The 13,614-nt window shown below is 37.0% G+C and overlaps 1 protein-coding gene across 2 annotated transcripts; it reads right to left on the minus strand.

Moving 5' to 3' along the window:
- Positions 1-1,572: 1,572 nt before the first annotated feature.
- Positions 1,573-11,148, minus strand: LOC306842474 (ectonucleotide pyrophosphatase/phosphodiesterase family member 7-like). Of its 2 annotated transcripts, XM_079372759.1 has the most exons (7): positions 10,968-11,147; positions 8,137-8,315; positions 5,741-5,886; positions 4,376-5,008; positions 3,884-4,130; positions 2,122-2,239; positions 1,573-1,981 (listed from the first exon to the last, which is right to left on the minus strand). In XM_079372759.1, exons 2-7 carry the CDS (start codon positions 8,219-8,221, stop codon positions 1,921-1,923), a joined length of 1,290 nt encoding a protein of 429 aa, XP_079228885.1. In that variant the 5' UTR covers positions 8,222-8,315; positions 10,968-11,147; the 3' UTR covers positions 1,573-1,920. The 2 variants fall into 2 exon arrangements, with proteins under 2 accessions (XP_079228885.1, XP_079228886.1); XM_079372760.1 differs by lacking the exon at positions 8,137-8,315 and having other exon boundaries at positions 10,968-11,148.
- Between the last annotated feature and the right edge of the window lie 2,466 nt (positions 11,149-13,614).

Raw genomic sequence — 13,614 nt, forward strand, 5'->3', positions numbered from 1 at the left:
AATTATGACACGGTATCACACAATGTCAGTGAACAAGCCTCTCATTAGTGTTAGTTGGATATTGGTCACAACTTATCTAATCATAAACATAAGCCAAGATCTTTATTATGGCAATACAGTGCGTGTGTGTGTGTGTGTGTGTGTGTGCGTGTGCGTGTGCGTGTACGTGTGTGTGTGTGTGTGTGTGCACACATGTCCTGAAACGTGACAGTGTTTCCAGACATGTTTCCAGCTGAGAATAATTCTGAACCCGCAACATGTGCAGATGGACCATAATGGAAAAGGTGACCACAAAATATTTTTTTCTGAAGTTCCTCAAATTTATCACTATTAAATGTCAATAAAAGGGATATATTACTGCAGCAATCTGTATCTTTTATTCTTTAGTTACTGTAAAAATCTCTCATTTTTGCGTTACCATCACAACTGTTGACGTCATATAATCAGTCAGCCAAAGAGAGAACCACCAAAGTCGTTCACAGGAAATTCTCAGTTGGCATTTAAAGGAACAATATGCAACTGATACCTAGATTTTATAATCTGTACTGCAGTCCAAATTCAAAACAATGGAGAGAGTGGTCCCCCCCCCCCCCTCCCCAGTAGATGGACAAGCAGGTAGCCATGTTGTGGATGCTGAAGCCTCAATGTGTAACCTGCTCTTGAAACCTCCCAACACTCTAACCCCTTCAACTTTTACATCTCCAATATTTGTCCTAGTTTTAACCACGTTTCTGGTCGTGGAACCTATGAGAAAGAGGCCAAGACTTTTTAGGTCGGAGGGAATAAGGTACATCTGCAGTTTGCTTACCAGCCTTCATCACTGCAACATTGGTTGGTTATTCTCTTTATCTGGCAAACCGAGGGACATCCACACTGACCGTTTGGGGGTGCCTCAAAAATCATTCTGAAAAACATTCAATGCCTTGTGTGCAGGCTCTGCACAACAGGCATACTATATTACCAGTCAAACGGTGATATGATCACTAATATGCTCAAATGAGATTCTAATTAAAAAAAACATATTGAAAAAAAAGTAAATCCTTTGTAATTAGTTATACAAATTACAAATATTGTAATATGGTATTGACATTTTTCTTGATTAGATGTTGCAATGTGGAAAAAAGGAGACAAAAACTGAATTTTGCACCGCCTACTCTTGGTTCAAAATAGCTAAGCAAAATAGCCTTGTCCATAATCATCATTTAGGTAGCTTTAGTTATAGCTTCATTTAGCTAGCGGGCTCTTGACATAGCCCGTTATAGTGAAGGTGTATATCACATGATCTGTTTAGCTGAGGTTATAGGCAATTGTACCAGAGGTGACCAGCATCATAAGAACTTGCATTAGGCAAAACAAATATAATTTTTCTCCAAAAAAAAAAAAAAACCTAATTTAAAGAAGGTGATGAAGTTAAAAAATGCAATCACTAAAATGTAAGACATGGTAAGCAGGAGAGAGTGTTTGGAGGTGGATTTCTTTTTGTACATCATCCAGTGATTTGTACAGTTTAAGTTGAAAACCCAATAAGAAAAAAGAAGAAAAGAAATGTAAAGAAAACAGTAAAGATAAAGGCATGTTTGTATGTTGTTTTTAATATAAAGCTGACAGAATAAAACATTAATGCATATAAAGCAGCTCTGGATAATACTTTTAAGTCTAAGTAATATAGAACTCATAGTCAATGAAAAGAAAAAAGATGAACATATATCTGACTTTACAAAATTGTAATCTTTATGAATGTATAAAAAATGATAATAGTCTTGAGACATATGTGCCACATTTTGGTATAGAATCAAAATAAGTTGATAAAATTATTAAATACATACCCCATATAAACCAACATTCGTTTTGGAAAAAAAAGAAAAAAAAAGTAGCTTTTTGCACAGTGAAATTTAAGAACATGATGATCAAACTAGATTCTTAAAAACTAGTTTGCTTCTCGTCTTCCCTTTCTTCGCCAGCAGTAAGTTCGATTTTGTTGCTGAAGAAAGAAAAAAAGTCAACAGAGAACAAGAATTAGTGAGATAATATTGACTGTGGCATTGTGATAAATGACAAGGTTGGCTTTGCTGAGGAAGGAAAACAAAAGAAAAACACATCTTCATGATTAGGGCATTTAACCTCTTTTGTGTTCTGCTCCTTTTCCACCAGGCATTGGAAAGAGTTGCTGTAAACACAAGCACCAGAAACCCAGTCACTGCTGACAGGCCGATAACCACTTGGAACTTGGTGTCCATTTCTAGATGTGCAGACAGACAATAAAATATCAGCAAATAGTTAACCATATGGCAAACAAACAACTGGGGACACTCACAAGACACTCAACAAAAAGAAGAAAGAAAAGTTATCTGGAAAGTTGGTCGTGAACTCTAGTGATGATTTTTTTCTGCACAGTCAGTTACTTATACTTACTGAAGGATTGCACAATATAATAAATGACCTCTATGATATCTAATTCTAAGAGAAGTGCTGACTCAGGACAAGTCAAAAGTCCATCACAAGGCCATCAACTGATCCTTATCAGTCCACTTATGTAAGTCAACATGTGTGGATTGGATCCCAGCTTTGCGACCGTTTATGATTTTTAGCAAGATAAGTAAGATTCTCAAAAAAATGATGCATCATGTTTTACAATTAGCAAAGTGAGTACATCATCAGCCGCACAAAACTGAAGGAAATATGGACTTGTCAGAAACAGACTGACAGATTGTAACTTAAGGCATGAACACAAAGAAAAAAAAAACATCAAGTAAGTAGAGTTTTGAGAGAACCTTCTGTGTTTTTATGTTGAAGAATATATGGTCTTACTTGTTTACATATACATAAACAGTATCAAACATGGATGTAGTCTCACTGACATCACCCATTAGTTACTGGGGATGCATTATGAAGTCCAACAATGGCGGCCACCATATTGAAAATTACATCTTCATGTAACTTTCAATGATCGTGCTATTGTGCAAAGACGTGGTAGACGTCTTGCAAACCGGTGCCCCAATTTATACAAATTTATTAATAGCTTTAAGGCTTAATAAATATAATAATGTAACAGATTTAGAAATAACCTATTGATACCGAATCTTTCATTAAATGTGTATTTTAATATTGGTATAAATTTTGGGCTTTGTTAACCAACCTCAAATTGAAATTTAAAGACCTGCACATCAGTATTGGCTTAATTTTTCAGAATTGAATTGCCAGTTGGGTTATCTCATATATGCCAGAGGAAAATTCTGTGTTTGTCAAATAACTTAACTTTGTGCTCAATGAACACAATATTTCAAAGCAATTTAAGCTGTTTCCAAAATTGATTAACATGACTTTAGTAGGAGGTACAAGAAACATTATCCTCCAAGATTCTGACTTGATGTCAGTTCCTAGTTAAAAGACCACAAACCATAACCAGTGGGAATTTGACCCACTGGTTATGGTACAATACTCAAATTTATAACAAAACAAAAGCTGTGATTAAGTTATTTCCTAACAAGCTTGTACCACGCTGAAAGATGATTTACTTGCTGCTAGCTAGTTACCTCAGTTAATGCCTGGACTGAAAGTTAAGAGCACCTGGGGAGTGATGGTTGAGTTTTTGTAGGATCAATAAAAGTGGAGCCACCTAAGTACTGAAAAGATCCTACCCCTTAATTTATGCTAATGAGCCATTTGTTAGCTCACAATCGGATTGCTTTCATTGGACAGATAACTGCAGTAACACACATTCATAACCATAAAACACAAACAGCGACGTTTTAAACCTGGCACGATTGAATTAAGGTTTACTTGACCAGATATGAATAGTCCAGAGATTGGGAAAAGTTGTCCCATGGAGAAAATCAGAGTAAAAACAGGTGTATGACACACAATAGAATAGATCACTTCTTACCATTCTTATCTCCATCTGGATTTATCTTGGGGACTAACATGCCTTTGGTATTGTCCAAGTGTCCATCATTGATCTCAGGTTTTATTCCTAATATATGGCACATCAGTGGGTACACATTAACAGTTTCAAAAGGTCCAAAAACCAAGTTTTTCTTGAAATCAGGTCCCACAGCCCTGAAGAAGGGCTTCATGTCTATCTCTTCATTGTCAAAGCCGTGCTCTCCTTTGTGGAACTGTACAGGGAGAAACTATGTATGGAAACAAAACAAAGAACAAACAATGTTAAGTTAGTTGATATTTTCTGAAATAACCCAATCCTATTGAGCTTCTCCACTTTAGAGTATTTTAAATAATACTGGAGAAGACAACTCTCAAGGTTAAAATGTGTAACATAATGTTTTTTAAGAAAGCTTCAAGGCTTCTTTGGTGATGGCATCAAAAATTTAGTTCTTAGTCTCGACATTGTCCCAAACTGACACGTGCATTCCCTTACCCCATTAATTACGTATCCAGGATCAGCAAAGAGGATGATGGGCAGAAGTCGAGGATGTTTGCTGTAGTGTAGTCGAGCAGGCATCTCCTCTTTCTTATACACATGAAGGTGAGGGTGCCCTCCTTTCAGAGCCTGGTAGACCGTCTCCAGCTTCCCCTCTTTAGGAAGCAGCATTCCACTGGGACCATAATCCACCAGATGAAACTTGATATCTCTAAAGTTGAAGCCAGGAATCTTAGAGAGCATGATCTCATTAACTGTTCCTCCTCGTTGAACTGTAGTCATCCCATGGTCAGCAGTGATGATGATGTTGAGCTTGTCTGTAAGGCCATGCTGTTGGATCTTGTCCCGTATGTAGCCCACTGTTCGGTCCACTTGCCTGACCATCTCTCTGCGTTCTGGGGAATCTGGTCCATACTTGTGACCAACTGAATCTGGCTCTCCGAAGTACAAGGACACAAAGTCCAGGTCCTGTTGGTGGAACCACTCTCCAACCACTTTATCAATGTTTAGCCGCCAATCTGTCTCGTTCGAATGATCGTAGAAACGAGGCTCAACTTGCCGAACCCTCACAATCTCTTTTCTGTAGGTAGCTGCAGTGCCAGGAAAGTGTAGAGAGCCTGCCTTCAGACCCTGGAAGAATATAAAACACACCTACGTGAAAATAGAGCATCTTTAAGCTAGTCCCTTGAAGAGTATAATATGTAACATTTTAAATGTTAATATATCAGATAAACATATCTAAAAATATCGGTGAGTTATGTCTTTCTGAAAGTATAAAGTATTTCACTCTGAGGCGTGAACATGTTTCATTCATGTGAACCACTCCCTGCCCATTTATTAGCCCTATGTCCCAACATGGACACAGGGCTCGCTCACACATGGATGCAGTTAGTTTGTTGTAAGACTTAAATTCAAGGAGAACCAACAGACTTTCCACACTGAAGATAAGTCTTTTCTTGCAATAAAATACTTACCTTTACTGGGGAAAGTAATGGCTAAGGGAGGGGAGGCAGTGCAATTATGGGACAGACTTGTTTTGGTTTGAAAGACTCAAGCTAAAATGTGACATTTATTGGACATCAACTCTGAAATACTCACAATTATCTTTTAAGATTTAATATGCAACTTTCAAACTATTATTAACCATACAGAACAACATGGAATATTTCCGATCTCTTCTTTGCTGATTCAAAACACTGAGGAGATGGGGTTCCTGATCAATAATGCAGCTAGTCAGTATTGGTTGCTCTTAATATTGTGGCTTCACACCCCGGCAGCTGTTACTCCATCCATCTTAATATACAGTCTCAGAGGTAGATAAGAAAAAAATAGTTCCAAAACAGATTGTTAAATCTCATGAACCTGTCTCTGTGCTGTTATCCAGATGGGCAAGCTTCCATTATCCCAGTAGGAATCAACAAATTGGGTCATGTAGTACTGCTTCTTCTCCTGAGTGGTAGTGTTGAACCAAATGTTGTGGATAACACCATGATTCTCGATGTAACGTCCTGATGAAAAACATGAAGAACATAATTTAACATCAACATTTGTTGTCAAGCGTATTTACATAATGGAGAATAAAACTTTTGAACAAGACTGCAAAGTGCCAAATTTATTGAAAGACGGTCTCCATGGCGACGAGCATGGAGGAAGTATAGAGCTAGGCTGGCAGGGAAACTGGGAAAATGTGGTGATATCTTAATCTTTATTTTGACTGGATAGGGTAGGTATGGAATCATTATTGTTGTTGCATAAATTGATGAAATACTGACAAGAAATAATGGTTAGTCATTGGTGATGTTTGTTATTTTTGTTTTGTGTCACAGTTCATTTTTCCCTGATTGTTGTTGATTTTGTTGTGGTGGATGTTATGTCTGGGGTTATAAATGTGAGGTGGTTGTTTGTCATTTGATGTTCTTTGTTGTAAAAAAAAAAAAAACAACAACTATTGAGCAAACAAGTTATTATTATTTAGGTTTGTATCGATTTCCTAGAATACAAAAAAGTATAATAATGTAAAAAATGAATGTTTGGATTGCTCAATAAACAAAGTTGCAAAAAATGAAAACATTTTATGAACAAGATAAATAACATTTGCATAAATATACACAGTCACAAGAGCATGAATCCAAACATCGGGGATAACTACTTTTTTCCCTCACACCACAGGAGATACTTTTATTTGGAGTCTCAAGAAATCATACATGTTTCCAAGATCATAAATCTTTAAGTGCCTTGACAAAGCAATGCATTGACATAACATTGGTGCTTAAATGACTTTTTGTCTAACACATTGTTATGCTAGACAAACCATAAAGAATGCGGGATAGGATCCACAGGTCAGATTTGAGCCCAGGCCGCCCACTTGGAGGACTAGATCCTCGTTAATTAGGGCACAGGCAAAAACCGTTAGACACACTAATGCAAAAAAGCTTTATTACTGAACTTGATTAATATTTTCTGCAGAAAATCAATACCTGAGCATTTTCCCTCTGCAATGTGAGCATGTTTGCACATTGCCTTTTTTTTCTAAATAAAGGGTTTGTATTTGCATCTATGGCTCAAGACTGTGTTGATGCTGGGATGGAATGTTTGGAAAAAAACAAGAGCAAGTCAGGTTTTTTTTTTTTTTATACAATACTTACAAATGCCCACCTGAGAACAACAACTACAAAAAACTCAAAGGCCTGTAAGTAAGCCACTGTGTGACATACATTTCACTTTTTTACAATTTACTTCACATTTCTATTTTCAGTTTTTGTGACACGTTTCTTTTTCCATGGACTGCAGGCCCCATGTCCACCTATTAGTTTTTTCTCAGCGCAAGCATCTTTTTTCAGTTGTTTTTAAAGGGTATAGGGCGTTTTCAGCAGAAAGCGGCTGCCTGGATGAAAAGCGCAGTGCCCAGCGGTCTTTTTAACAAGCGCTCAACTGTTTTTGTGCGGCCGCACTGAGTGTTCAAGTTAAAAATCATTAAACTTTTCAAAAAAGGCTCTGCTGACGTCTCAAGAGCTTTTTTCAAGTAATCAATCTCAAGGTTGATAGGATGGTACTTGTCACCTTGGCAACCAAAAAAGCAATCTCAACAAACTGTTGTCATAGAGACAGGGCTGATGTGTAGCGCTTTTTCTCTCAGCACACAAAACGCTCATGTGAGCGCAGAGCTGGCGCTTTTCTGCCCGGAAAAAACGTTATGGATACATAACGTCCTTAATCTCAAGGAAGTCTCTTATTTTCTTTCAAAATGAAGCAGTTTTTAAAAAAAATCACAACAGGAAGTACCCAGAGCTTAAGACCAGAATAACTAGAGAAAAGCAGAACAAACAGTTCTAAATTGTTTAGTTTGAAATGCAAAATAAATGGAATTCCAAACATGCATTACAAAATGTGATTAATCTTTATTAGCAAACAAAAATTTACAATTAATTGCATTTAAAGGATTTTTACATTTACATTTTCAACTGCTTGTGTTTTGTAGTTGTTTTTTTTTCAAATATTCAAAAGGTTTTACTTATAGCTCAGATTGCACAGCTAAAGTAGGAGCATTACAGTCCTTTGATTTGGAGTATTCATGAAACTATTTTTCACGTCTGTAACTTAACTTTTTTAAGAAGAAGTTTAAAATTGAGATGTGAAACAGACAACTTTCCTGTCTTGCTGTGTGACTTTCTATATCTATCAGCTTTTTCAAGAGACAAATTAAGAAGAAACATTTAACGTTCAACTAACAGTTGGAAATAACTATAGTTACAGAATACCTGTGAGCAGGGTGAAGTGTGCAGGGCTGGTGATGGTGAGGAAGGGTGGAGTCACATGTTCTGCCTTCACCCCATCCTGGGCCATCCTATCCAGGTTTGGGGTGTCCACATCTTGATCGTAGTCCCATCGGAAACCATCGAAGGAGATGAGCAACAGCTTGTTCCTGGTGGAAGAGGATCTTAAGGTGTCCCATGTTGGGGCAGCAGCACAGGGAGAGACGCCAACGAGGCAGAAAACAGTGAGACAGAGCAGCCGCATTTCAGATGATTTACGTCTAGACTGCTGTATCTAATCTTCTGAGTGTGCGAGTGAAAGTCTCCGATTGTCTGATCAGTGATCCACACTTTATCTTCTCCCCTTTCTTTCACTCATTTGGTCTGCCCACACTCATTGGAATATACATTCATTTCATGGTTTTATGGAGTACTGTACATAAGCAGATCTGACTGAGATAGAGGCAGATAACTGACTTTATCTGCACTCACACTAAGAGAAGGTGCTCAATCTTATCTTATCAACTCATAAAAAAATGAGGTCTAAAACTTTATACAACTCTTCCGTTGGTTTATTGCATCGGTGAACAGGTGTGGGTCAACATGAATCACCCGAAGTGAAAAAAAAAAACTGCTGACACAACTTTCGATACAGAATATCTGGAGTTGGTGTTATATACTGTCTTGGGCGTTGACGTCCTCAAATGCTGCCCTCTTGGTGGTTCCAAGGTTGTGATAAAAAAAAAAAAAAAAAAAAAAAGCATTTGACACCAGGGCCCCCAGAGTCTGGAACAACCTTGCAGAGGAGATTAGGATGGCAAAGACTTTTCTCTTTCAAGTCACTTCTTAAAACTCACCTTTGGAGGCTAGCCTTTCTATGATCCTTTGTTTTTATCCTGTCACTCCATCTGTTTTTAATGTTATCTTTTAGTTCTGTTTTATGCTTTAGAGTTGTTTTTATTGATAGTGATTTTATCCTATGATTAACACTTATGGCTCTGTTGTTTTATCCTGTAAAGCACTTTGTAAACCTTGTTTTGGAAAGGTGCTATATAAATAAATAAACTATTATATATTCATACACATACAAGGCTGGAGACAAGGATGATAAAAGCTTTCTGGGCCCAGTCACATGGGGGGGTCCCATGGAGGCAAGCAAAAACAACAGACCATCCAAATCTAAAGCAACAATGACCCCATTATTAATATTAAACCCCCGTTTCTTAAACAAAATTAGACTTTTTTTGGTAATGTTAATGATGTAAGCGAGTTCACTAAACTTAACAATCATTCCAGTTATGTCGGGATTAGTAAAGCCATTATAGGACCTGCACAAAGTCCAAATGCAGAAATGAGAAAGAAGAAAAGGAGGCTTCGGCATTTGGACCACCTTCTTGACATCTCAAAGGGCAGTAAGGTAAGATATAAATTTACACTCTTGAATCAATAACTTTTGATATGATTAAACAGATGCAGATGTGTTTGTGATGATTAGCAGGTCACAAAATTGTGAAATTAACCAGAATCACCAGTACTCAAGTTATCAGATTATTTCACAAAATTGTGTCAGGTATATGACACCCCCCTGGTTAAAATTAGCCCCAAAAGGCAACTTTAAACACTGCAATTATTCCGGCAGGATTAAAATAACCAAAACATTAATCTGGAGGTAATGAACCTTGCCTTATTTAGTGGACAGACAAAAAAACAAAAGGAAAGGACACACCCTCTATAAAAAACAAACAAACATAAAATACCATTAAACTTCAGAGACTACAACATGATCTGATAAAATCATTTGGGGGCAGAGCCTTCATTTTAAAAACACTAAAGCTTAAAAAGTCAATTCAAAATTTGATTTAAAAAAATGCACCTGGCCAAAAATAAAGCCTGGGAAGGACAGCTTATTAAAAATCACATCACTAAATGGAAGTTCTAAAAGTTCTACATGTCAGCCCACCAATGAAATCAAGCTAAATACAGTCATATGAAATGTGGAGGCCTCTATTCAAGCCTGTAAAACATAACAAGGATTCTCGAGCATATGTGTCAGTTCTCCAGCTGAAAACTCATTGCTTTCAGATTATGCAAAGATGAATAAAGCTTTTTTGGCTCAACTTATGGTCTTCAGGTCAAGTCTCTGAAGAACTTTAAAGCTCCAGTTAAAAGTTGAAGAAGACAGCTCGACTTAGAATGAAATGTTGTAGCCTGTTGTTAGTATGGATTTTGGTCAAGTGTGCCTTTTTTAACTAAAAGGACATAACACTTCCTTTAATCTTTGACATTTTTTATCTGTTGATGTGCAGTTACGAACTTAATACAAATTTGCATAATTCCATTTATAGTTTGTTTGTTTTAGGTTCAAGGATAAATTACATAAGACATATATTTAGGGAAATTCCTTACAGACAAATTTGTTTTGCACAAGGCTCTTCATTACACTTTGATTTTTTTCTTTTAAATGGGTATGTCAATTTCCAGTCTTCAGCTGCCAGCCTATATAATCCAATCCAGGGAACAAAGAATCTCAGATAGGAGAGGTTTTTAGACTCCTAGTGGCTGCACATCTGTAAATAACTTCCTCTTACACAGACAGGAAAACTACTTCAATAACTCTTTTCTAGTCAATAAAGGGAAGAAAGTGTTATTTCAAGTCTTGTTGTTGTCTCAGTTTTTATAGAAGATTTTCAATGTGTTTTAAAAGTATGCTTTTCATCAATCTAGATGCCAACATTTATATTGCACTCTGTGTCTTGTTAAAGGTAAAACAAAGAGGACCCAGAGGAGAAACGAGAAATTTTTAAACAAAAGGAGAAAGGGTAAAAACGCAAACTTACTTTCGGAAATGTCCAAACAAAGTAAATCAAAATCCAACACAAAAAGCGCATGATTAGACGACCAACAGTCTAGAGGAAAAATACAACGACAAGAGACAAGTACTCAGGTTGGCAGACATATGAATCGACACAGAAGGGATGGAAGACAGAGATTAAATAATCACAGGTGAGACGAAGAAAACACAGGTGAGGACAATGAGGGCAATCAAACTAGAGGGAAAAAATGCAAAAGAAGTAAGACTTAGGGAAAAACTACAAAGTAAAACAGGAGACTCTAAAGACATGACCAGGAAATGCACACTCACACACATACACAGGGAAAGGAGAAACAAATGATACAAATGTCAGAATTCAACAGAAAACACTCAAAGCTTCATCTATAAATATGTACAGTGAGACATGGAGAGGAGATTAAAGCAATATGCCAAAATAAAAGAACACAAGGATTGATGTCAAAATAAAACAGCAAATCTGGATACTAACAATAAAAACCAGACAAAACTGAACCACAAACTCTCGACCCCCCCCCCCCCCCCCCCCCTTACTATTTTCCAATCGCAATTAATAAATCGTGATCAATTTACATGATTTGATTAAATTCAAGCATCTTTTAAGCATTTTTGAGAAAGTGATCATTTCTTAGTTCTTGCTTTCCTGTCAGCTTTGAAGGCCAAGTTCTACAATGAAATGACATCTAGAGATTAAAGTCTGTAGCTTCAGATACCGCGGGCAGCAATGACAAACAGCCTTAGTGATATGGTTTCCTCATGCAGACCCTGGTGTACGTGCACCAGTCTCTGTTGCCATTTCAAAGCCTTGAATCCTTTTTTAGATTATAGTGTTTATTCAGATAAGATAATCCTTTATTTATTCACGAGCGGAGATGAATAAATTCTATTGTACAATTAATTGAGGCTGCAGAAATGTAACATGAAGGTGCAGTGCATCCTTGTTCACCCTTGTAGCAGGCCTGGTCAAAAATGCTTCTTGTTTTAGTTTTGGTATAAAATCCAAAGTAAAAAAGTTTGATCCCAGTTAACATTGGCCCTAGTTAAATTAAAAAAACTCCTTCATAAAAATGAAATTACTAATCCCAAATTCTGCTTTGTGGTCCCCAATAAAAAAACAACAACTTTTGAATGAGTTATTGTCTAAAAGGACCAGCAGGTGGTGACTTCACTCCATGAAGCAGTTCTAACATTCAGTCTGTTTTTCTCCAATCATCACTTAGCCTCTTTTTACTTCTAAACTATGGACATTTGAGTATTTTATTATTGAAGCAGGCCTATTTAATCAATATTTTGTGGGTGATTTCAAAGAGAAAGTCACAGTTCTGTTAACTGTATTTAATTTGCCAGATTTTCCGTCTTAAATAATAGCTTGGATATGTATTTTAAAAAAAAGTTGTTTACGTATTTATATGAGGAACAATCAAAGCAGATGGTGTTAGTGTACAAGAAGGGCTTTTGAAGCAGATGACAGTATCAATGATTGTGTTGGAGGAATCTGTGTTTGCATGCTGATTGTGAATGTAAGGTTTTTAACTAATGCAAAGATTGCAGACAGCGAATCCCTCAGACGTTGTCTTTAATCTCTCATGGATTAAGTACGATCCCAGAGTCTTCAAAGCATTTTATTAAAAATGTTCTTTCATGATATCTGAGATGGTTTCTGCTTTCTCCTCCAACAGTCAGACATCTAATAGGCTTCAGAATAACAGCCCCAGTGGACAGAAATGTATCAAGGTTATAGTACAAGCACCTACATAGTGTTTGAGCTACACAGATTTAGCAGAGGAGCACTATTCCATCTGTATTTTAGAAGATCTCTTTAGAGGAACAACATGCAACACACAAAGGACAAATAAATACAGACACGTGCACAAACAGGATAATGCACTAATGGAGAGATGTCAGAGTGAGCGCTTCTGAGCTTGGCAGTGTACAATGCCTTGCTCAATGGCACCTGGGTGATGCTCAGGAAGTGAGCTGACATCTCTCTAACTTCCAGACCAATTTCCAGACCTGGTCCCCATGAAGACTTGAAGCAGCCTTATAGTTTCCAACCCAAGTCCCTACAGCCGACCAGGAAGATTCAGATAAAATACAGACAATTATACACAAAGCATGTCACATGATATATAAACAGTACATCAAATAAATGAACAACATATTTTACAGAAGTATTTTATAGCTACACTTCAGTGATCAGTGTTTCAGTGTGTCTTTGTCTTCGCTTCAGGTGTCCCTGGTTTATCGTGTTCTGATGACCCCACATTCAGACTGTTTTTGCCTTTTTGTCTCACCTCTACGCTTGATTTATTCCTGATAAATACCTTTATTGGGCAAGTTAAGACTAATTTATTTTAACTAAAACTTTGTCTTGACAGTTGATTGTTTGTTTGTTTGTTTGTTTGTTTGTTTGTTTGCGTCGTAAAAACGTAACTGTTAGATCACAGAATACCTCTTGCACGTGTGTTTTCAGGGGGGATGGCGTGTGACCCCTTGAAATCCTATTGACTACCTCAGGTGACTATAATTTTGCCTTGCCAGATGCAGGGCTTATGTTGAAATCCTCTATCAGACTGTGGTGTAACAGGCAGCTCATAGTTTTCAGTGTCGAAATGTTTGTTTGCAATTTTTAAAAT

This window comes from Symphodus melops (assembly GCF_947650265.1).
Source record: "Symphodus melops genome assembly, chromosome: 21".
In the NCBI taxonomy this organism is placed as follows: Eukaryota; Metazoa; Chordata; class Actinopteri; order Labriformes; family Labridae; genus Symphodus; species Symphodus melops.

Bases quoted from the DNA above. Each gene is read 5' to 3' on its own strand.
- LOC306842474 (XM_079372759.1), bottom strand. From the start codon at position 8,221: ATGGCCCAGGATGGGGTGAAGGCAGAACATGTGACTCCACCCTTCCTC. The intron at 5,887-8,136 runs GTATTCTGTAAC...GTTTTTCATCAG, and splicing joins ACACTTCACCCTGCTCACAG to GACGTTACATCGAGAATCAT. The intron at 1,982-2,121 runs GTTAAATGCCCT...TTCTTTCTTCAG, and splicing joins AGGAGCAGAACACAAAAGAG to CAACAAAATCGAACTTACTG.